Source organism: Astatotilapia calliptera, chromosome 9 (genome assembly GCF_964374335.1).
Source record: "Astatotilapia calliptera chromosome 9, fAstCal68.1, whole genome shotgun sequence".
NCBI classification, from domain to species: domain Eukaryota; kingdom Metazoa; phylum Chordata; class Actinopteri; order Cichliformes; family Cichlidae; genus Astatotilapia; species Astatotilapia calliptera.
The window spans coordinates 31,687,752-31,713,271 of NC_137430.1; the positions used below are offsets into that span (position 1 = coordinate 31,687,752).

The following is a 25,520-nucleotide window of genomic DNA, read 5'->3' on the forward strand; positions in this document are numbered from 1 at the left end:
CCATTATCCAAGTAGAAGCTTAGTGATATTTGATGGTAGAATCTAAGCACATGGATGTGAGGTAGATAAAGCCGATAGAGTTTGATGTATGGTTGCATGTTGCTTGTAGTCTAAAGTTTCTATTACTAACTGTACATATATGGTAGATCTAAAGGTAAACATTTTACAGGTATTATGGTCTGGGTTTCTATGTCATATCAAATGTTTTAACTTGGTAAAATTACTAAAAAAAATCAACTTTTCTTTCCACTTAGGCCAGAAATCATTCTCATGTGTTTGTTCCCATAGTCTGAAAGGTCCTCCCAGGCCAGGAGAGGTGAAATGTATGATTGTGAGTTAAGTTCTTTCTAATTAAAATACCAAAAGCACCGAATGTGGAACGATAACATGAAACCTCAGATATATGTACGACTTTAAAGCTGCCGTGGTAAGTGGACCAATTTAATGACTGACCTGCTGTGACTTTCTTCAGCAGAGAGCAAACACACTCTAATGTGTTTTATGGGAAAAACACACACTAAAGCCATTAGAGTGTGTGAAAGTGGTGTGAGGGCTGACCTAAATTAACACACAATGTTACAGGCAGTGGTTAAACTCTATGCATACAAGTTATATGACACAAAACATAGACTTGGCTTTTTGTGCAGCAGAAACTTAAGAGGCAAAAACAGCTTAAAGGTGCTTGTAGAAAACAAGTGTGAGTCATTCTCATTTAGCAAGTGACACAGCATTTGTAAATCTCATTTCAGTTGATGGTGAGTAGACATGGGGGCTTTCATGAGATAATGGTATACCAGGGTATTTAGAAACAGAGGTGTGGACTCGAGTCACATGACTTGGACTCGAGTCAGACTCGAGTCATTAATTTTATGACTTTAGACTTGACTTGAAAAAATGTTCTAAGACTTGTGACTTGACTTGGACTTTTACACCAATGACTTGGGACTTGAATTGGACTTGAACCGGTTTACTTGAAAAGACTTGATATTTTACCCCAAATATAAAATTTAACATGCATATTATATAGAGATTGAAAATGTGACGTCATTCACGGGTAGAACCGCAAAGGATTCTGGGAACTCGTGGCAAGCGGTACTAGCGCACGCAGGCTTTCAATTAAAATCAGTTACACAGCGATAAAAAGAAACACAAAAATGTCAAGAAGCTGTTGTATTATTAACTGCAATAGCCGGTCGCATGACAGCCACGGGAAGCCGACGGGTAAAGAGATCGGTTGTTATCGGATTATGTCGTTGAAGAGAAATTGTTCAAGCCATGTTTCCGAAGTAACAAAGAGGCGACTGGATTGCAGCCATTCAAAGAGCAAATATAACGTCCCAGAACCCTCCAGCTCACATGTTAGTCTGCTCCAAGCATTTACACGAAGGTCAGTCTGCTGTTGTAGTTAATGCGTCATTTTCATAACATAATTGGTGATATAGGTTACAAGCAAGTCTGGCGCTGAACAGAAATTGTCGCGCTATGCTCCTCTGTTTATTGTGCATAAATAGTGAATTGTCCTGACACAATATTGCGTTTCGCTTCTGTTATTATGGTACATTGACAAAAACATATACGTTTATTCACAGGATAAAACAGGTTTTATGTATCACTAATTGCCCAGTACGATTACAGCATACAATATTATTGTCACTGCTACATTTCTGTGATACTACCAGAAATTATTTCCACTACTAATTAATTACCGTTGAGCTCAAAGGTCCTATTAATAAACGGTTAACGAATCTGTATTTATGACGACGATTTGTGAGACTGGTAAACTTATGATACGTACGATGGTCTTTCGTTCTACACTGTGCGTTTCAAGGTCCTGCACCCATCCGTCGGTAAACTGTACCTGGGCTTGTTGCAGTGACCTGAAGTTACTAAACTTCATGAGTGTATGCACTCACTCCAAGAACCGTATAATTATAAATATGCATATAAATATGCTACGATGAGATAGCTGACTTCATCTAACTAGCAAATGTTGTCCAGGCTACGTTGGTGATGCAGTTTTTTTTAATGTGTATGATATTTTTGTCATGCGATTTTAAAGCCGGTCCTACAACCGTATCCAAGAATAACATGCAGCTTATCTCAGAACTGTCGGTGAAAATTATTCTTGGAGCTAGGTTTAATTGAGCTGCATTTTAAAGAGGTGCAATTTCACAATTTGTGTATATTTTCTAAGTTCACTATTTTGTATGTGTTGAGAAAAACAGATTTAAAAATTACATGGTCTAATATTTACATTTAGCATATAACTGCAACATGCTTTTTTTTGTTTTTTGTTTTTTAAAGACTCGAAAGGACTTGAAATTCAAACTTTCAGACTTGTGACTTTACTTGGACTTTTACACCAGTGACTTGAGACTCGACTCTGACTTGCCTGACATTACTTGAGACTTGACTTGAGACTTGAGGATAAAGACTTGAGACTTACTTGAGACTTGCAAAACAATGACTTGGTCCCACCTCTGTTTAGAAATCCCAAGGCCATCATTTTCAGTACTGTAATAAAATAAAGACAAGGACCCTGAACTGACATTATTTACTGCGTTTGACTACAGAGCAGCCTCAGCTGTGAAAGCAACAACCACTTAACTAACAAGATAAAAAACAAAAGGTGAACCAGCGAACATTTTTCTTTTGATTGGCAGATTTAGTGCCCCACTATGGGACACTATTGCTACGTCCTTGATCCCCGAGCCCAAAGGCATCAAACTCCAGGCCTCGAGGGCCGGTGTCCTGCAGGTTTTAGATGTGTGCTTCATCCAACACAGCTGATTTAAATGGCTAAATGACCTCCTCAACATGTCTTGAGGTTCTCCAGAGACCTGGTAATGAACTAAACATTTGATTCAGGTGCAGGGCTCGCAAAATCGCTAGCCCGACGTCACAGCAAGTCATGTTGTTAGTGAGTCCATTAAAATTCTCCAAAAGACACCAGCAGCACACCCACACATAACTGAGAAGGCCCTGTTTAAAGACCAGAAGCTGCCTGGGCAGGGACGCCTGTTAATCAATGCAGCCGTGTCCCTAATCCAGTTATCCAGGGGCCCAGCTGTAAAACATCCACCTGACACAGTGGTTTTGAGGGGAAACAACCCACAGAGGGCAAAACCAGAGTGTCTCTTTGACATTGTAACATGTGAGTCTACAGGAACTGATTCGTTTTAAGAGTGCACCTCAAGTGGTGCCTGCAGGAACTGCAGTTTTTGACACTTGAATTTTTAGCTCTGGGTGTTTCTCTGTACTCATGAAGTGTTTAGAAGATATTTGCATGCACAGCTTGCACACAAATGACTTTTCATGGAAGAAAATACTGCCAAACCATGCTGGTTTTACCAGATGTTGTCTGTCACACTCGTTTACAACATGGAGACGTTAGCATGGACAGAGCCTGGAGCTCCTTAACCATGCTGTTACTCAGTGTTGTACATTACTCATACAACAATAATTGGATCAGCCACCTGATATTTCTGTTTATGTGGTTATCTGATTGCACTACAACGACTTAAGTCACGAGTATCTAAGCTTTAACGTATTTTTAACACAAATGCTGTGACAGAATTGTACCACAGAGTGTCAGGAAGGGATGAGGCCATGAAAAACAGAAGGATACCACCCACCCCAAAGATGAAACACTTTCATAGAGTAAGACGTCTGAGTGAAAAAGCCACCAGTGTTATCGCTCTGAGTCCCTTTTAAGCTTAAAGTGCTGTTTGTTTACAGGAGGAAACACTGACCAGGTCAACACCAGGAAACATATTTTTAACCACAGTCAAAGGTCGATTTAATGCCTCTGACTTTAAGCCCTGTTGTGTGTTTGTGTGTGAGGCCAGTAAGTCGATGCGGTGGACAAAGTGTACTTGTTCTCTTCACAGCTGGCTGCCATTCAAAAGATAACTTTCTGATAAAGCTCCTACAAATATTCAGCTCATTTAAGAGACTTTGCTACAAACACACTGATACCTGCTTCCACTATATAAATGCATCAACCAGGTTCTTGTTGTTTTCTGCTAAAAGCTTTTCTTACTAGTTTAGTAAAGTCTGCAAGGACAGTAACTAATGGTTACACTGTAATACAACAAATGAATGAGTTGGCAACATCACTCAAAATCTTCTGGACATCGTCCAAATATTTACCTGCTCTTGTACATTAATACATCTGAGGGGTTTTCTTGTTTATTCTCCTACTTGGAAACTTTTAACTTGACTGTTATTAAATTATCACGATTACAGAAAGTATTAAAATTGACAAACCTGTGGAGAGTTTTCTAGTTTTCTGCTTTAATAGATGTTAATTGTTGCAATGTGTAGTTAAAAAGACTGTATGCCAACAGCAGTGGTACCAGTGCACATCTGGCTTATTGGAAGAAAGAGAGACGCCGTGTCATCAGGTCACCACCATGACCTGTTCAAATGCATCAAAGGTCTACGGTGTAGTCTCAGGCGTGATTACACCGTAAACAATGCTCTCTGCAACAACAAACATAAAACACTTATAACAGCTGATGAGTGTGTTGAGTTTAACAGCCTGGAAGTCGAATTCAAAAAAACCAGCAGCTAACTTCAGCATTTCTGCTGGCAACATATAAGAAGCCGCACAACGTCTCTGAACCCTCGGTATGTAACCAGTAATAGTCCACTACTACTCTTTAATTCAGAAATGTGACATCCTCAGCATTTTCACTGAAAAGTTGAGCTCAGAGCTTCAAGCATTAGTCCGTCCTGATTAAGGAGACGAGACTTTCCTCAATCTACTTTGGAATCTGTTTAACTGTCAACAGTTTAAATAAAAAAACACCAAACAGCTGCACATTTAGCAGGAAGGAGTAGACAACAGCTGAGCGAATAAATGGAGTGTTGCATTCTTATTTTACTGGTCGATGCTGTTTGTTAGAGCAATCTGCAACAAGGACAGACACTCAGATCATTGAACAACTAACAATAACAGGGTCAAAGGTCAAAGGCACAACCTCCCAATAAGATACTACAACAAGGTCTGCAGCACAAGCTGTAATTTACTCCCATCATCCATCAAATGCAGATCCAAGTCTTGAATCCTTGGAGAGTTTGTAATCTCGTCTGTGAAGGTCTGGCAGCGCACAGTAAGTATCCTCTACTGGCAACAAACAGCAGTGTTGTGTCTCAATCTGCACAGATCATAACAAGCAGAACATGCTAACAGAAAAGTGAAATGCTCTGTGGGAGAAGCAACAGTAGTGGAGTGAAGTTGGGCTGGGCTCGCAACCAAAACCACTGAAACCAACCAAAAACTGAAACCACCGCTGCTATAAAAACCTGGAAGCATCACCACACAGATATGAGCCGCCTGCAGATAATAACACAGCAGCTACAGCCAGGCGATGCTGTTTATACTCGCACAACGTTCGTGGACGTATAATCGTCACACTTGAGTCAAGGCAAGGTTAGATAAGCACTCTGCAAACCTGTCATTATGCAGTACAACATGCAAAACGTTGGAGAGTATTTGAAGTTATTTATAATGTACAGAGAGAGAGAGACTCGGGACTCACGCGTTGCAGTAGGGTTTCTTATCATAGCCTTTGTAGTTCTTCATGTTCAGCGTCATCTTGCAAACTTCGCAGTGGAAACATCCTTTGTGCCAGTTCTGAAAACACACAGATTCACACTCGAATCAATAGATTCAAATGCTTCCATAGTTCAGTGATACCCTCGTGGAACCATTAAAGCCCAGTAAGCATGCTACGCTGGTGAAAGATGTCATCTACAGAGATGTACAGGAAATTGGTGAACTGGAAGTATATAAATGGTAAATGGCCTGTATTTATATAGCGCTTTACTAGTCCCTAAAGACCCCAAAGCGCTTTACACAACCAGTCATCCACCCATTCACACACTGGTGATGGTAAGCTACATTGTAGCCACAGCCACCCTGGGGCACATTGACAGAGGCGAGGCTGCCGGACACTGGCACCACCAGTAGGCAACGGGTGAAGTGTCTCGCCCAAGGACACAACGACCGAGACTGTCCAAGCCGGGGCTCGAACCAGCAACCTTCCGATTACAAGGCGAACTCCCAACTCTTGAGCCACGATCACCGAAGTATATCAGAATAATTACTTTATGATGATGTGGTCTGTTTGTCATTTAGTGTGTTTTCATCCCCTCAGAAGAAAAACTGAGGTTTGAACTGATCTGTGTTTGTGCAGAATTAGTTTGGAGTTTGTGTCTGAAATCTCTGCGTCCTTTTCATGGAGACTTTTTCAAGCTTCATTCTGTGGTTTTCCTCATTGAACTTCCTGGTTAGTACAGTAATGGCTATGATGCATTAATGGTACAAACGATGGCTACAGCCATCACCCATTGTTTTATGAAGTCACATGAAACCTCAAACACCACATTTTGCCCGTCTTGGTATTTTGAAACTGGACGTGAAGACGCAGTTGTGGATCATGTTTCTGTCTGAAACTTGAAAATGACTAAATCAACTACATTTTTCATTCACTGTGACATGACACGAACCACCGAACCTGTAAACTCACCTGTAAAGTTGTTACAGAGGTCAGGGCATTGATTTCAGAACCACAGTTTTCACCCTCCCTGTGGGCATTAAGAGTGCAGGTCTAAGGCTCTTCCACATTGCCTTCCCTTTGTGTTAAATCCTTAAATTAGAGCACGACTGATGTTGAATTTATAGGACCAGTGCAGATATTTGGGCATTTAAAAATAAGATCTATCTACGTCTTTCAGACACACCAAACATAAAGAGATTTACATAATATTTGTTATGTGAGGTTATTTATGAGTCTTTCTGTCACAGCAAGTCATGGACGCTACTTTCCTGCCCAACTCTGTAAGGATCAGCTGGCTGTTGTGTTGGTAGCAGCCCACTCATGCATGTTTCCAGCTGGGATGTTGCACAAGCATATGCAGACAACTTCTGGTTCTCCCATCTCTTGCTTACTTTTCAATTTTAATGTATGACGTATTATAAATGTAGATACCAATATAATCGTCAGATAGCTAACATCGGCCCCAGCAGTATATCGCTCAGGCTCTACTAATATCTGTGGTTAGTTGCTTGTAGGAAGTTCTGCTCATGTAATAAGACGTGGTTAAAGGCAGATGTTAGGCATGGGTAGGGATGCATTTGCCTATTTATTTGCTTATTTAAATGTGGAAATGCATATCAGCTCAGCTTGAGTGCCTGAAGTCCTTCTCGCTGACAGGTGAGCATCACACTTGAGTCACTTTGTTTCTAGATTCAGTCTGTTTTTGTAGCTCTTTACCAAATTTCTTTAAAAAAAGTTGCTAATCAACAGGCTTGATCTCGGCTGCTAGCACTGCTCTGTTTTATCACACAGTGAGAGAGCAGCTAGTGACCACAGCTATATATAAAAGACACATGCAGCTATGATAATGTCACCCAAACATTTGCAGTGTCCAGTTTTTAAAGTCTTAAGTTGAGCATTTTGGTCATCATCAGCTTAGCTTTTTGAAACCAGTCAGTGACAGGACAGATCCACCCTAAAGCTCTCCACCCTTCTTTCTTCTGCTTTTGGATTCTGATGAAGTTTAATATACAAACTAAGCATCATAATGTATTAAATAACACTGAAAACTGAGTCCTCTGGGAAGTGTTTACTGTGGTCACGCTGGTCTTTATCATAGACTTCTATAGCCACACTTCCTTGTTGCAGCCACAGTACTGACCCCATGCTGCTCAGAACAGGTATTTGTTTTTATTTCCTATATGGTCATTTTGTCAAGTTTTGAAAAAAATCAAGCACCTCCAACCTGCTCGGTCTCTCACTTTTGGCTGTTTAATTACTGATGAAGAACCGGAGCCTTCAAATGGTATTCGGTGCCGCCCCGTTCTCAGGCACTCAGGCGAGAAATGCCTCGGGTATGTGAGTGACTCCAGGTCACTGACTCTTGACCCCTGAAAGGTCGCTGGTTTTAGTTTGATGTTTGCATTCAGCTAATTTTGCCTTTGTTTCACCTGTGAAGGTCTCCTCACACTACAAGTCACATCTAAGATCTCACACCTCGTCTGCACAGAGTCCTTTTGCATGTGCCAAAATCTGAGAGTCCCAGTGGGAAGCTCCTGCTTCTTATGCCACCTGTTATCACAACACTATCAATGATTGATCACATGATAACAACCACCAGACTACAAACACTCTGATTGAGCAGCTCCACCTTATGTTGCTACAAAAATCAGAAACTTTTCTACATGACGTATGAAGCTGAAAGCAAACTGATATTTGTTCAGAAGAAAATGTGACAGATATGATTCTGTTTTACTTGTTTTAATATCCAGCACAGATCGTCCTCCATCTGTCCCGCTCCGGGATTAGTCAAAGTCAAAGTCAAATTAGTTAGAAAGCGACTGCATTTTGTGTTCGAGATGTCAACATGGTCATATGACTTCCATATTAATCCTCTACTTAAGTGCAGTCAAAGAGCAGGATGTGTTGAAATGCAAATCCTCAGTGAACCTGTAACAAGTCAAACTTTTATTTTCCACTGCACAGAGCACACACTCAGTTTCAGTAAAGGAAGAACTAGAAATGGACTAATGCACACTTAGGCTGATATTTGACTCTGTGTCAAGCAATCAAATATTGTATCTGTTATCTTTACTACAATTTTTGTACTTCAAGAAGATTGGCTAAACAACAGCTGGAGCCATTTTCAAGAGGCTTTAAGGTTTTCCGTCTTTATGTTGCAGATTAGCATCCGCATGGACAGTCACACTTTCAATTCACTTCCTGTTTTATTTTGAAAGTCAGTTGCCTTCCCTTCTTAAATGGTTTTCTTTTTAAGTTCACCTGTTCCTTAGTTTCCTCCTCCTGGTGTGTATTTATGTTACAACATCATCTCTGTTCTGTTCTGTTCTTTTGTTAACTGTCCGCGTAGATTTTTTTTAATCTTTCTGTACAAAGTATTTTGTTAAAAATCAGATTAAAGTTTTTTGTTTGTTCTTCCTGCCAAGACTGTGAGCTGGGACATGCGTGATGCAACCATTTGCAGTATGTTCCCTGGGATACAATAGAAAAAAAAATGTGCAGTAAACAGAGAACTCGAAGAACCAGAGAAGCAAAGCTGCTACAGAGGTGCCTTAAACCTGCTTTCTTTGTAACAGCCACTAGGGGGCGACTCCTTTGATTTGACTGTGAATGACATTAAAGTACAGAAAAGACTTCCACACTGAGCTTAAATCTTAAATTTACCTTTTTTATTTTGATTTTAGTCCTGTTAATATGCTAATAACAAAACCCAGTTCTGTAAATTTAAATTGTTGGTCACATTTATTTATTTATTTTTTTTAATAATGTAAGTAAATCAGTGTTTAACTCAGCCCTGATGTTGCCTCACACTTCATGACTGGTTCCCAGTCTCTTCCTTAGTGAGTAATACAGCTTATATATGTATATTTAACACTGGTACTGGATCAGGATTTGATATTAACAAATGACCAAAGACGAGGTCTCAGAATCACATTGGATCTAGAAAAAGCTGCTAACTCTGAAATACTCTTCATGGCAAGAACAGGAACTGTGCGCTAAAACATTTCTGCTGTTATTTTTAATGCTGATCCTGCAGGAACTTTTAATTAAAACACAAATGATAAACAGAATCCTGGATTTCTTTTTTTATTTCTTTAGTTTTATTTTCAGACTTTGAGTCAAAAATGTAAAATGAGTGTCACCTGTGAAAACGTCTGATTAAAGGTTATTTTGTAAGGGACAGCAGGGACGTGCTTGAATAGCAAACATCTTTATGTCCCTCGACCTTCTTTTTCTCACATTCTCCTTAAACTTCTTTCTTTGCCTGCGTCCCTCTCTAAATGACTGCCTCCAACACTGCCTTTAGTTCTATTATAACCCAGACTTTCAGGTAGCATTTGGTCCAGCCTGCTCTCTCTTTCTAAACCACACTCTCCTCATTGCTGAGCTCTTATAATAAAGTTGGATCCACATATTTTCTTCTTACTTCTACAATCAAAAACTGTTGATCTGCTGCTGATTCCTAAAACAAGAGTCTTTTGTGATGAAGACGAGGAGCTAATATTATGTGCGCTGCTGCCTACATGCTGTTGTGTCATCTGATTCCACACAGGACTGACAGTGAATGCATGAGGCTGCTGAAGATATTTTAATAATTTATCACCATTATGCAAGCGACTATTACAGAGGTGTTACCAGCAAATGCACAAATTAACAATGTGGTTTTACGCCGGAATTTAAGAGCAAAGATGGTCCAAAACATTCCTGTTACAGCCATTATTCATCATATCATTGGACCATTCGAGCACTTATTTAAAAGAAGTCTGCGCTATGTTAACAGCTGGTTGTTACAATATTTCTTGATCTGTAATTGTGACACTTTAACAATTTTACTTACAAAAATATAGAGAAAAACAACTGAAGTGAGCTGACCGATGACATTAACAAACTGTAAACTGTGTTTATAGCAAGCTGGGTTTAATCTAAATTAACAGAAATATATTAATTTGTTTGTTTGTTTTAGATAAATTTAAATAACAGAGGAAATAAATTTGGTAAATTAAACGGCACACCCACACATTTGGTCTCTACAACGGTGTATCACAGCTTTTGTCACTAGACCATCTTAAATAACCCACACTAGCGTTGCACTCATAAGGTAGTTATATATAATGATCCAGTGTTTTTACAAGCATGAAGCTTAAAAAGGGTTTGAAAGGTGAGTTTTCCTCACTTCACCGTTCACGTGACCCACCTCCAGTTTACACGCATTTCTGTGTGTTAAACTGTTTTCATCATTTTGTTTAACACACAGAAACGTCTGATTTGTCCCCAAAGAAAAGTTCCCACCTTGTCCAGGCAGCTGACTTTCTCCGTCGGGTACACGATCTTGCCACAGCGGGCACACGGGGGGTTCATCTCCAGACCTCCGCTGCGCTCTCCTCCAAAGCTTAAATTCCGCTTGTTTACGCCGGGATGAAATGTTGTAAAACGAAGCTCCGAAGCTCCAAAAAGGCCAAAGTTCTGTCAGCGAGGCTGTAAACTCTGTGAAGAAGCTGAACGACAGAGAGCGGCTCTGCTCTTCCTCTCACAGGCGCACCGTCCGGTGTGAAGGCTGGATGCTGAGCTGGGACCGATCACTCAATCTGAGAGCGCAAGCCAGCGGCAGTCAGAGCGCACACAGGAAGCGGGTTTACGATCCTTTCAAAGTCAAAGACACCGTTATAAAAGTGAAGCCAGGGCGGAAGTGCCTAAATTTATATTCAGTTTTTTATATATTGCACTAAATTTGTCTTAATGTTGGTTTAAAATGGAGCACTGTAACAAAAAATAATTTCCCCCAGGGATCAATAAAGTATTCTGATTCTGATTAAATTGCAAAAACAGTCGGATCGAGGCGCTTTATACTGTAAGATGTAGATTTTATGAATTTGAGAAACTGTTTTCTTCCACCACATGAATATTAATTTAAACACAACAAACATCAGCACAATGCACAGTATAATGTAAGGTAAGACTGAAATATGTTTAATAAGTCAACAAAGTAGAAGCAGAGCCAAAAATGTCTTTGTAAATGCAGCAAAAATAATAAATAAATCAAGCAAAATAAAGATGACATGACACTGAGCGGTTCACTACAACAGTGCCATCCATCCATCTTCTTCCGATTATCCGGGGCCGGGTCGCAGGGGCAGCAGCCCAAGCTGAGCCCCACCCGGACGGCTGAACTTCTCACCCCATCTCTAAGGGAGAGGCCAGCCACCCTTTAGAGAAAGCCCATTTCCGCTGTTTGTATCCGCGATCTCGTTCTTTCGGTCACTACCCACAGCTCGTGGCCATAGGTGTGGGTAGGGACGTAGATCAACCGGTAAATTGAGAGTTTCGCTTTTACACTCAGCTCTCTTTTCACCACCACGGACCAGTGCAGCGTTCGCATCACTGTGGCCGCTGCACCAATCCGTCTGTCGATCGCCCGCTCCCTTCTTCCGTCACTGATGAACAAGACCCTGAGATACTTGAACTCCTCCACTTGGGGCAGGAACTCATCCCCAACCTGGAGCGGGCAATCCACCCTTTTCTGGCTGAGGACCATGGCCCCAGATTTGGAGGTGCCGATTCTCATTCCCACCGCTTTGAACTCGGCTGCGAACCGTTCCAAGGAAAGCTGGAGGCCATCACCCAATGAAGCCAACAGAACCACATTATCTGCAAAAACAGAGATGAGATCCTGAGACCACCCAAGTGAAAGCCCTCCGCCACTTGGCTATGCCTAGAAATTCTGTCCATAAAAACTATGACCAGAATCAGTGACAAAGGGCAGCCCTGGCGGAGTCCATCACCTACCAGGAACGAGTCCGACTTACTGCCGGCTATGTGGACCAAACTCTTGCAAAGGTTGTAAATGGCCCTTAGCAATGGGCTAGACACCCCATACTCCAGCAGCACCTCCCACAGGACACAGTCATATGCCTTCTCCAAGTCCACACAACACAGGGGGAACAATGCGGCTTTCGTCCTGGTCGTGGAACACTGGACCAGCTCTTTATCATCTTGAGAATTAAGACAACCAGACTGGTTGGGAAAAACTCCCATTGTTAAATGGTAAATGGCCTGCATTTGTACAGCGCTTTACTCAGTCCCTAAGGACCCCAAAGTGCTTTACACTACATTCAGTCATTCACACACTGGTGATGGCAGCTACATTGTAGCCACAGCCACCCTGGGGCGCACTGACAGAGGCGAGGCTGCCGGACACAGGCGCCACCGGGCCCTCTGACCACCACCAGTAGGCCAACATGGGGTTAGTATCTTGCCCAAGGATATTTGGCATGCAGCTAGGAGGCAGCCTGGGATCGAACCACCGACCTTCTGATTAGTGGCTGACCTGCTCTGCCACCTGAGCTACAGCCACCCTCTCCTGTATCCGAGGTTCGACTAAGGGACGGACTCTCCTTTCCAGCACCCTGACTTTCCCAGGGAGGCTGAGGAGTCTGATTTCCCCTATGGTAGGAACACACCCTTCAACTCCCTTCTTAAAAATGAGGACCACCACCCCGGTCTGCCAGTACAACAATCTGATGATTATTAAAGCGAATGTTGAGTGTTGTGAGCGCAAGTTGAATAAACAGTGTGATGCATCAAACTGAGTGTTTCGAAAGACGTCCTGTAGGCTGTCTGTCCTTGTGGAGATGAAACTGAATCAGTCTGTTACATTCTCAGACATCCTGGATTTAACTTATTCAGATTTATGTAATATAAGCCATTCTATAGTGGGCTAACCAGTCAAATGATATACTGACAGAGAGTGCTTGCACTTTAGGTTACTGTCGAAGTTTCATGTTAAATATTGCTTACCTTATCATGTCTCAATAAAATGAGCTAAAACAATACAAACTGCTCACCTGGAAACAATCAGAAGCTTATTTTTAAACCTTTCCTTCTGCATTTGATGCCAGCCTGTAAATACTGAGATCAAATGCTAGTTTGGTTTACTCACAATACAGCATTAATGTGGACACCAGAGTGCAGCTGTAGAATAATGTAGTATTATATTTCACACATACAGACACTAACTTAGGGTGAAATTTAGCTGTCTAAAGATGTGAGCACAGATTCTGTGATTGTCCTGCTTTTGGTTTCCTTTGTGCAGGATATCAAACCGTGGCTTCATCAGGTTTCACCTGCAGTGAGTTTAAGAGCACTCTTATTAAGCAAATGCCTCCCCCTGCTGGCTGATGAAGGTACAAACAGTTTAAAGGAAATTATCTTGTAACACACTTTCAAGTAAATTTAATTAATTTGATACCTCGTTAAAGGCCGTCTTAAAGCTAAAAATTGTTTCACTTTACTTTAAACAAGTTAAATAACCATGGGGACAAGTTATTATAGTTAATAAAGCAAAATAGAAACTGAAAATAAAAGTGAGAATAAATAATGCTGAAAAACACCCTAAAGAGCAGACTAAAATCTAACTCACATTATTGCATAATTTCAAAACAAAGCAGGAATTTAAAGGTAAATGTGTTTAGCTGTTTAGTTTCTGTCAGATTTGTTGAAACAGATTCAAACACACACTAAAGACACTTTAATGTTTGTTTCCCTTTATTTAAACTCAGACTAGGATGTTGAAATCACTGTCATCATTCAGCTGTCTTTACAAAAAGTGCGTATGTGGATTTTTAAATCAGAAACCTACAGAGAAATGTGTGCTTCCTGCCATAAATAACATGTGAGATCTGCAGTAAAAAACAATTTATAAACATTTTTAATTTTATAGAACTTCTTTGAAACAAATCAAAATTGATTTTAATGCAACTTTTTTTTTTTAAAGAATTATCTTCACCTGTCAGATTTGGTTCACACAGTCACAACAACTGAACAGAAGAACTCTAACGTCTGTGACAAAGTGCAAAAGTGCAGAATAAAAATAAATGCAGCTGCAATATTTGATGAAAAGTTTAAATTATATGGTTTCAGAATAAAAAAAAAATGTCTTTCTTCACTCACTTCAGTTGTCAAAGAAAGATAAAAATGACTTTGGCATCATTAAAGAAACACATTATGATCCATAAAATATCCATTCAGTTTAACCTGAGGTGCTGACAGAGGATGTGATCATTCTCATGGAGAAAGTGAACTCACTCCTCACAGTGTCAATAACAAAACGAGCCTTTTCCCTTTTGTCTTGCTTCGCATCTGCTGCCTCCCTCTCTGCATCAGTTATCACCTTTTTCTCCAGCAGTTTGTCGATCAGGCTGTTGAGAACAGGTCCTGATATCCCTTCAATGAAGCAGCTTCGTGTGTTTAACAGCCTCTCAGAAGGAGGATGATTCAAAGTTCCCACTGTAGGGGAGAAAAGACACAATTTTCTTTCCCAAACACAGGTGGAGCTGCTCTCATCTTTCAGACTGAGGTCAACATCTGTGAGGATTCTTAAAATCACCTGGAATGTCGTGAAGTAGCTGTCGTGGTACTCATCATCAAAATCAGCTTCTTTTGGTTGAACTTTAATCAGATCATCCTCAGGAACAGTGGACAGAGTGTAAACCTGCCTTGGATGCAGTTTGCAGTGAGGAGATGTATCTATGTACCTCTCATCTTCATTTAGTTTCCTCCTGGTGCGCTGTACATCACGGATCACGATGTTCCTTGGAAGCAACAACACACTGAGGATGGATCTGGGATCAGGATCAACTGGGGGTTTGTAGAAGAGCAGAACCAAAGCTTGGACTGGGTCAGGAGGAGAGTCTTCATCCTGAGGTGAGGATTAATAAACTCGATGCCTTCGTCATTCACATGAGCGACCTGCAAGAACTGACCTCCACCTGTGGAGATGAGCTCACAGTGTGGGAGACAAAGCTGACACACAGACTGCTGCTGACATTTGATGTCAAACAGGGGTCCTGCAGGCTTCTTGTGGTGTTGGGCCAGCAGCCTCCTGTTCCAAGGGACAGTCCTGTAAAGCACGTCTCCTTCTGCCTTCATTAAAAACACCAGGCCGGTCACACTGCACTGGTACAGGCAGGTTTCATCATTAAAAATCATCATTAATAACAGGTGTGAAGACCTTTAACAACATATCAGGTGAGCTGTTTACTTGTGCGACGTTGTTTGCACAGGGTATTTTGCTCAGTGAGGACCATCCTGTGAGAACAAGGCAAGAGGCAGGATGTCCTCCAGGGCCCACTGAAATTACTGGAGAAGTGAAAGAGAGGATAAGCTGAGAGTGGAGCAGATTTTCATTAAAGTTTATTTAATCATCATCCAACACAGTTTCCGACTCCATATTAATGCGTTTCATGACTTCTTCATAGTCAGAACTGCTACCTGCTGCTGATTCGTCAACAAAAGGTGAACAAGTGTCATTAAGACCATCTCGTGTTGCCTGAAGAGGCTGACGGATATCTGGTCTTGACCCAAGGGCATCTTGTGTCGCCTGAAGGGCATGTTCTGTTGCCCGAAGGGCATCTTGCGCTGCCTGAAGGGCATGTTGTGTTGCCCGAAGAGAATCTTGTTTCGCCTGAAGGGCATCTTGTGTTGCCTGAAGAGAATCTTGTTTCGCCTGAAGGGCCTCTTGTGTTGCCCGAAGAGAGTCTTGTTTTGCCTGAAGGGCATCTTGTGTTGCCCGAATGGCTTCTTGTTTTGCCTGAAGGACCTGAGAGGCATGTTGTTTTGCCTCGAGGGCCCGAAGTGCATCTTGCTTTGCATGAATGGCATTTTGTTTTGCCTGAAGGGCATCTTGTTTTGCCTGAAGGGCATCTTGCTTTACCTGAAGGGCCCGAAGGGCGTCTTGTTTTGCCCGAAGGTCATCTTGTGTTACCTGAAGGAGCCGAAGGTTATCTTGTGTTGCCTGAAGGACCCGAAGGTCATCTCGTTTTGCCCGAAAGGTATCTTGTGTTGCCCGAAGGGCATCTTGTGTTGCCCGAAGTGCATCTTGTGTTGCCCGAAGGGCGTCTTGTTTTACCTGAAGGGCGTCTTGTGTTGTTTGAAGGGCCTGAAGGCCATCTTGTGTTGGTCGAAGGAACCGAACGGTATCTTGTCTTGGCTGAAAAGCCCTAACGGCATCTTGTGTTGGTCGATGGGCCCTAACGGCATCTTGTGTTGGCCGAAAGAACTGTACAGCATCTTGTGTTGGTTGAAGGGCCCAAACGGCATCTTGTGTTGGTCGAAGGGGCTGAACAGCATCTTGTGTTGGTTGAAGGGCCCAAACGGCATCTTGTGTTGGTCGAAGGGGCTGAACAGCATCTTGTGTTGGTCGAAGGAACCGAACAGCATCTTGTGTTGGTCGAAGGGGCTGAACAGCATCTTGTGTTGGCCGAAAGAACTGTACGGCATCTTGTGCTGGTCGAAGGGCATCTTGTGCTGCCTGAACTGAAGTTAGTTCAGCTCTTGCTGTTCTATTCCGTGTTGGACTGTACATCTTGTTCTAGTGGCTGTTATGCACCCAGGTATGAACATCCAATGATATACAAGAGTTGAAAAACAAGCTTACTGAGAATTTAGGGATGAACTTCTAAAACACTGGTTTAGAAGCTGAGACACGGGTTTATTCTGGATCATTAGGTTACGATCTAACTTCGGAGTCTTCTTTTTCTCCTGTGCTTTCGCTTCCACTCGAAGTTTCACTTCTTGATTTTTTTTGTTAAGCGGTATATCCAAATTCCTCCATCAAGGGAAATTGAGCTTGCCTTTGTTTTCAATGACCACTGAAAATGTTATGAACTATTCAAAACATTTTACAGCGACTTTGGCTGTTGGAGTTTTCCCCTGGTGGAAAACACAGAATAAAATTCATTAACTAATTAAAACTCTTATAAACACAGTGCCTCACAGTGTTTATTTTAATGCGACAATGGTAAATGATTTATTAACTGTGTAACCTTAAAAAAAAAAAAAAAAAAAAAAAAAAAAAAAAAAAACCCAAAACTTTCAATCAACAGTATAGACCAGGGGTGTCGAACTCCAGACCTCGAGGGCCGGTGTCCTGCAGGTTTTAGATAACACCAGTCAGCACACTTGAATCAAATGATTAGGTCATTACCAGGCCTCTGGAGAACTTCAAGACATGTCAAGGAGGTAATTTAGCCATTTAAATCAGCTGTGCAAGGACACATCTAAAACCCGCAGGACACTGGCCCTCGAGGCCTGGAGTTCGACACCTGTGGTATTGACCAGCGGTCCCCAACCTTTTTTGCGCCACGGACCGGTTTGTGCCCGACAGTATTTTCACGGACCGACCTTTAAGGTGTCGTGGATAAATACAACAAAATAAAACTAGTACTAGTACCGAAAAAAAAGATTTATTCATAACACATGTGAAAAGACCCAGGAAAACAGAGTTAACGATAAAGACAATAACAAAATAACGCTGAAAACCGATAAAAACCCTGAAAACCATACATTTCACACCTGAGCCTCAACTCTCGCGGCCTGGTACCAAGCGACTCACGGACCGGTACCGGTCCAAGGCACAGGGGTTGGGGACCGCTGGTATAGACAATATAAATATAACACAGCCCATAGAAAATACTACAAATACTTGAAAGTTACAGGTGAAAATGTAAATGGCATGTGCCATCTTAATTCTGTTTAAACTCTGAAAAATGCATACATGGCTTGCAAAGAAAATATGTAGCTTTAGCTGGTTCTTGCATTTCCATGGCACAAGTCAGATGTCCGTTTTTATGCAGATTCTCTCTGGGGATGACCCGTTTATGTGAATGAGGAACAGTTTTACTTTGATTTGCTTTTTGTATTTCTATATTAGTTTCAGGCTTTTATTTAGCATAAAATATATATTGTTGAATAAAGTAACATCATGTCATTTGTAGGTGCATGTTTTGTCTAACAAATATGTCCCATAGCCAATGAAATGCATTTTATTTCTTATATTTAACTGCTGTGCTCCAGTGCAATTCCTTTCCAGCCCCCTGTTTGGAAAATCCCAGACCGCAGTAACACTCGCTCCATCCATCACTTATCCCAGCTGAAGTCATTTGAAGGCAATAATAATACAAATTGATTATACAGAATATTAAACACACTTTGATAAGTTATTAGAACTCCTTGTATTTTTACTCAGTTGTATTAAGCATTTGTATTCTATTTTTACCCTATTGTATATTTTATTCTATTTATTCTACTGTATATAGTATTTTATTCTATTCTGTACAGTTGTGTACAGTGTTTTATTCTTATTGTATTCTAATTTTTGCTATATAACTTTTGCACTGTTCACTTCCTGCTGTGACAAAACAAATTTCCCACATGTGGGACTAATAAAGGTTATCTTATCTTATATTTATGTTATTCATGCAAAGCAAGTTTATTTATATAGCACAATTCAACAACAATGTGATTCAAAGTGTTTTACAGAGACATTAAAAAACAAAAACAATTTAAAAAAAAGCACGATTTAAAATTGATTAAAAAAATAACAGTCGATAAAATCATGAACAGCTGAGAACAGGTGAGTCTTCAACCTGGATTTAAATAAACTGAGTGTTTCAGCTGATCTGAGGCTTTCTGGGAGTTTGTTCCAGATATAAGGAGCATAAAAGCTGAATGCAGCTTCTCCGTGTCTGGTTCTGACTCTGGGAACTGATAAAAGACCGGATCCAGATGACCTGAGGGATCTGGAAGGTTCATACTGGGTCAGGAGGTCACTGATGTATTTTGGTCCTAAACCATTCAGAGCTTTATAGACCAGCATCAGAACTTTAAAGTCTATCCTCTGACGGACAGGCAGCCAGTGTAAGGACCTCAGAGCTGGACTGATGTGGTCCACTTTTTTGGTCTTAGTGAGGACTCGAGCAGCAGAGTTCTGAATGAGCTGTAGTTGTCTGACTGATTTTTTAGGTAGACCTGTAAAGATGCTGTTACAGTAATCAAGCCTACTAAAGATGAATGCATGGACTAGTTTTTCCAGGTCCTGTTGAGACATCAGATCTTTTATCCTTGAAATATTCTTGAGGTGATAGTAAGCTGACTTTGTTATTGTCTTAATGTGTTTTTCTAAGTTTAGGTCTGCATCCATCACTACACCCAAATTTCTCGCCTGGTTTGTGGTTTTTAGATGTATAGATTGAAGTTCTCTGGTGACCTGTAATCGTTTTTCTTTGGCACCAAAGACTATTACCTCAGTTTTGTTTTTGTTTAGCTGGAGAAAATTGTGGCACAACCAGTCATTGATTTCCTCAATGCATTTACCAAGAGCCTGTACAGGGCATGCAAAGCAACAACTGAACAAGAAGCAGAAACTAAAGACTACTGCGCATGAAACATGCTTTAAATAAAAGAATCAGACGATTTCAAACCGAAACTGAATGACTTACGGGGACGTTATACTACTACTGTTCTATCGAAATTTTAAACGAATATCCTCATGTGTGGCTCTCGTTTTTCTTAGAAAAGAAAATTAGGTAAAAAAAAAAAAAACTGCTAATTCTTTGTTTTTACATTTATCGGGTCCCAATATGCCCGAATATCAAAGGGAAATAAAAAATGCATGCCATGGAAGAGTTCGGGTCTTAGGAGGTTACATTTCCTCGCTTTCTGTCTGTCACACCAGATCTGCTCATATTAATCAAGGCCTATGTTTCAAATAATCAGGTCTACAGGTAATCCGTGTAAACAAACCCCATCGAGACCCTTCCTTCAAAACTTTGATACATTTTAAAAGTGTAACGTTTATAGATAAATTTGCTAGAGATGCTCTCGTGTTTCCTTACCTGCTGCTGGAGCTCCCATGGTAAATCCAATCTCGCATTTCCTCCTTCGACTCGAATAATTAAATAAATAAATTAAAAAAGTGCGAGTTACTCTGTCGATGTTACTCAGGTGAAGATGTACACGTTTGTAATCTTTTCCAGTTATTCAAAAACTCCGCTAATGAATAGTCCCGCCCACCTTTTTTTCAGGTGCGTCTTCTTTTTCTTCTTCTTCTTGATATTATTTATTGATGGTTTGCAAACAGCAAAATAGTGCTTTACCGCCACCAACTGGTTGGAGTCTTGACTGAAATGTGAAAATCAATCAAATCCTCTCAAACAAATGCGTCAGCCTTAACGTTTGCTGGATCTCTATCAGGATGTCAGGTCTGCAGTCTGAGTGACTGTCTTGTAAACTGGCCAATGATGAACTCGAGTCTGAGCATAACACAGATCTCAGCGGGTTTGCATCTTCAATCCACTGGACAGCTAACAGTGTTGAAACCATTTCTCCTGTTTCGACTGAATCATCACTGATCCTTTTCCTTACTTTGATATTAAACTCATATGCCCGCACTGTATGTGAGTTTATTTTATTCCAGATTCGATTTTTTTTAAAGTAGACCAAACACTTTATTTAAACATTATCCATTTCCTAATTTAGAAAGGAACTCCTGGCTTTAAAGGGTGTGTTGATACTTTTCTTTGTTGTTTTTTCAGGTTGTTTATTAAACAAAGGATAAATTAGATTGTTGAATGAAGTAGTACCATAAGACATCTTACGTATTAACGTTTGCGGCCATGTGACCTAGAGAATATGAAACAAAGAAAAAATATGTCTGTTAAGTAATACACAATATATAGAGATATACAGTAATATAAAACAAATGTCATTTATATTCTGTTTTAAAGAGATTTTATTCATTTCCCCCAAACCATGTAGAACTATCACAGCAGTTGGGAGATCTTTGTGATGCTTGCCTGATGGGAATTACACCTACATGAAGAGAAATACTGCATCCGAAGTCTGTTTCCCAATCATAATAATTTGACTTCAACTGAGGTTAATGATGATGCTCTACAGGGTTTCATGCTGGGACCATTTCTATTTATATTATCCATGCTTCAGAAGGCATATCATACATGTTCACAAACTTTTAATGCTCATTATTATGTGCTTCTAAATTCAGATAAAACTGAGGACATCGTACTGGATGTAAAATTCTTAGTAACACTGTGACTAACAAGATCCTTACTCTGGATGGCATTGCCTTGAGCCATCAATTGTAGTTATTTGGCACATTATAAATAAAACTGAAGCACACAATCCCATCACACAACATCAACATTTATTTATATACAAAAAGAAAAAAAATGCTTTTTTAACATACAAAAATTGTTACTTAACAATTCATCACCATACGGGACCAAAAACCAATTACGTGGGTACATAGGGTAACCCATAGTGATTCAAGTGATTTCTCAGGGCCTTGGATGGGAGGCCATGCCCAGTCTATGTCATCAATGTTGGGAGAGTCGCCGAAATATTAAAAAAAAAATCTTCAAAGTAAATTAATGTAATTTAAGGTACAGTAAATACATCTTAAATTAAATAAAAAAAACCATTTCACTTTACTGTAAACAAGTTAAATAACCATGGATACAAGTTATTATATTTAATAAAGCAAGCTAGAAACTGAAAATCTAAAAATAAAAGTGAGAATAAATAAACAATACTAAAAAGTAGCCTAAAGAGCAGACTAAAACCCAATTCACAATATTGCAATACAGCTTCAAAACAAAGCAGGAATTTAAAGGTAAATGTGTTTAGCTGCTTCTTTTGGTCAGATTTGTTGAAACAGATTCACTTTATTTAAACTCAGACTGATGTTGAGTTTAAATACTGACATGATGACACTGTCATCATGTCAGTATTCAGCTGTCTTTACAAAAGGTGCGTTTGTGGATTTTTAATCAGAAACTTCCTGCCGTAAATAACATGTGAGATCTGCAGTAAAACACAATTTATAAACATTTTTAATTTTATAGAACTTGTTTGAATCAAATCAAGTTTAATTTAATGCAAATTTTTTCAAAGAATTATATTCACTTGTCAGATTTGGTTCATTCCACACAGTCACAACAACTTAACAGAAGAAGTCTAACGTCTGTGACAAAGTGCAAAGTTTCAAAGCAAAAAGTCACTGAAATGACCAGTTTGACTGTGTGAAGCCTAAAATATTGGTCATGCCATTGTTAGTTATATCGTGTTACTGTAAGGTAAAATAACATAAGGAAGCGTACAAAAGCATCGGGCAATTTTAAAACAAAAAACAACACAACTGATGGTCCCAACCCCATAAAGAAGGCAAAACATTTCACCAATGAACCCTGACAGGCACACCTGTGATGTGAAAACCATTTCAGGTGACTACATCATGAAGCTCTCTGAGAGAAGGCCAAGGGTTTACAGCGCTGTCAACAAAGCAAAGGGCTACTTTGAGGAATCTGTAGTATAAGACATCCATCCATCCATCCGCTTCTCCTTTTCAGGGTCGCGGGGGGCGCTGGAGCCTATCCCAGCTGTCATAGGGCGAGAGGCGGGGTACACCCTGGACAGGTCGCCAGTCTGTCGCAGGGCCAACACACAGGGACAGACAACCATTCACACTCACATTCACACCTAGTAGCAATTTGGATTATCCAATTAACCTATCCCCACAAACTGCATGTCTTTGGACGGTGGGAGGAAGCCAGAGAGAACCCACGCAAACACGGGGAGAACATGCAAACTCCACACAGAAAGACCCCGGCCTGATGGTGGAATTGAACTCAGGACCTTCTTGCTGTGAGGCAACAGTGCTAACCACCGTGCCACCGTGCTGCCCTAGTATAAGACATATTCAGATAATTTTTTTCTTTTCTTTGCTACATGACTCCATATGTTTTGCTTAATATATTTGATGTCTTCAGTATGCATCTACAATGTAGAAAGTAGTAAAACTAAAGAAAAACCATTAAATGAGAATGTGTGTCCAAATTTTGACTGGTTGTGTATATTTAAAGTGTGTTATCAAATAATTTTCAGACCAACAAACTGTTTTTACCTCTTAAAATATTTGCCACCATATGCTGACCCTACACATATGGTCTTGTAATCGGAAGGTTGCCGGTTCGAGCCCCGGCTCTGACAGTCTTAGTCGTTGTGTCCTTGGGCGAGACACTTCACCCGTTGCCTACTGGTCATGGTCAGAGGGTCCGGTGGCGCCAGTGTCCGGCAGCCTCTGTCAGTGCGCCCCAGGGTGGCTGTGGCTACAATGTAGCTGCCATCACCAGTGTGTGAATGTGTGGATGACTGGATATGTAAAGCGCTTTGGGGTCCTTAGGGACGAGTAAAGCGCTATACAAATGCAGGCAATTTTACCATTTACACACATGCAGGTAATTGCTTCACTTTCTCCCCACAAATGCTACAAAAAAATCTGTTCAGTTTAACCTGAGGTGCTCAAAGAGGGTTTTGTCAAGCTCACGGAGAATGTTTATCAAATCTGAACTGGCATCATCACCTTTACTCCTCACAGTGTCGATAACAAAACGAGCCTTTTCCCCTCTGTTTTTCATCGCATCTGCTGCCTCCCTCTCTGCTTCAGTTATCACCTTTTTCTCCAGCAGTTTGTCGACCAGGCTGCTGAGAACAGGTCCTGATATCGCTTCAATGAAGCAGCTTCGTGTGTTTAACAGCCTCTCAGAAGGAGAAAGATTTATAGTTCCCACTGTAGGGGAGAAAATACATAGATCTCTTTCCCAAACACAGGTGGAGCTGCTCTTATCTTTCAGACTGAGGTTAACATCTTTGAGGATTTTCCTTAAAATCACCTGGAAAGATGTGAAGTAACTGTCGTAGTACTCATCATCAAAATCAGCTTCTTTTGGTTGAACTTTAATCAGATCATCCTCAGGAACAGTGGACAGAGTGTAAACCTGCTTTGGATGCAGTTTGCAGTGAGGAGATGTATCTATGTACCTCTCATCCCCAATTAGTTTCCTCCTGGTGCGCTGTACATCACGGATCACGATGTTCCTTGGCAACAACAATACATTGAGGATGGATCTGGGATCAGGATCAACTGGGGGTTTGTAGAAGAGCAGAACCAAAGCTTGGACTGGGTCGGGAGGAGAGTCTTCATCCTTCACAATACCATAACCAGAAAACCCTGTGATGTTTATAACAACGTGACTTTCCGTTATCCGCTGAGGGGTGATGAACTCGATGCCCTCCTCCTTCACATGAGCGACCTGCAAGAACTGACCTCCACCTGTGGAGATGAGCTCACAGTGTGGGAGACAAAGCTGACACACAGACTGCTGCTGACATTTGATGTCAAACAGGGGTCCTGCAGGCTTCTTGTGGTGTTGGGCCAGCAGCCTCCTGTTCCAAGGGACAGTCCTGTAAACCACGTCTCCTTCTGCCTTCATTAAAAACACCAGGCCGGTCACACTGCACTGGTACAGGCCTGGACAGGAGCACTGGAACGTGTAGTTTTCATCATCAAAATCATCAGTGATAACTGGTGTAAACTCATTTAACAGCATATCAGGTGAGCTGTTTACTTGTGTAAAGTTGTTCTTTGCACGGGGTATTTTGCTCAGTGAGACCATGCTGTGAGAACAAGGCAAGAGGCAGGATCTGCTGGACAGCCCACTAGATCCAGATGTTCCTCGAAGTTTATAATCGTCTGGCATGGTTTCAGACTTCATAATACGGTGTGTCACGATTTCTTCACTCTCAGGACTTGCAGTGCTGCTACCTGCTGCTGATTCGTCAACAAAAGAGGTCACAGAGAGGGAGCAGGGAGGAGGATATTTAGAGTGGCTTGATTTTGGATTTTGGAGCTGATTAAATTTCAGCCCATCACCTGGAGTGTTAGAAAGGAAGCTTCCTGTTGTTTCTGTCTGTGTTTGCTTGTGTTTAACACAAGGAATTAACCAAGAACCCAACTTATTGTTTCGTATGATTATTCTTTTCCTAGATTGTAGTTCACGATGATCAAACTTTTCTTGTTCCATTGCTTCAGTGCTTGCTGTTGAAATCCCAGTGGAGGGGATCAATGGATACTTCCAAGCAAAGTTATTCATTCCTGATTCTTTTTGTTCTTTTTTTTTTAGATTGTAATCTTTTTTTTTTTTTTTTTTAGATCGTAATCTTTTTTTTTTTTTTTTTTAGATCGTAATCTTTTTTTTTTTTTTTTTTAGATCGTAATCTTTTTTTTTTTTTTTTTTAGATCGTAATCTTGATTAAACATTG

At 40.7% G+C, this 25,520-nt stretch overlaps 1 protein-coding gene and 1 long non-coding RNA gene across 2 annotated transcripts; both read right to left on the bottom strand.

Annotated features, from left to right (window-relative positions):
• Positions 1-14,090: 14,090 nt before the first annotated feature.
• LOC113029815 (uncharacterized) lies at positions 14,091-20,503 on the bottom strand. The gene is made up of 2 exons (XR_013911367.1): positions 20,237-20,503; positions 14,091-17,273 (listed from the first exon to the last, which is right to left on the bottom strand). It is a non-coding gene; the product is annotated as an uncharacterized LOC113029815 (long non-coding RNA).
• A 3,198-nt stretch (positions 20,504-23,701) lies between these two features.
• Positions 23,702-24,973, bottom strand: LOC145430863 (caspase recruitment domain-containing protein 8-like). The gene has a single exon (XM_080305841.1). The coding sequence runs from the start codon at positions 24,971-24,973 to the stop codon at positions 23,702-23,704; it is 1,272 nt and encodes a 423-aa protein (XP_080161967.1).
• Positions 24,974-25,520: the final 547 nt, after the last annotated feature.

Coding starts and splice junctions, on each gene's coding strand:
- LOC145430863 (XM_080305841.1), bottom strand. CDS start 24,973: ATGAAGTCTGAAACCATGCCAGACGATTATAAACTTCGAGGAACATCT.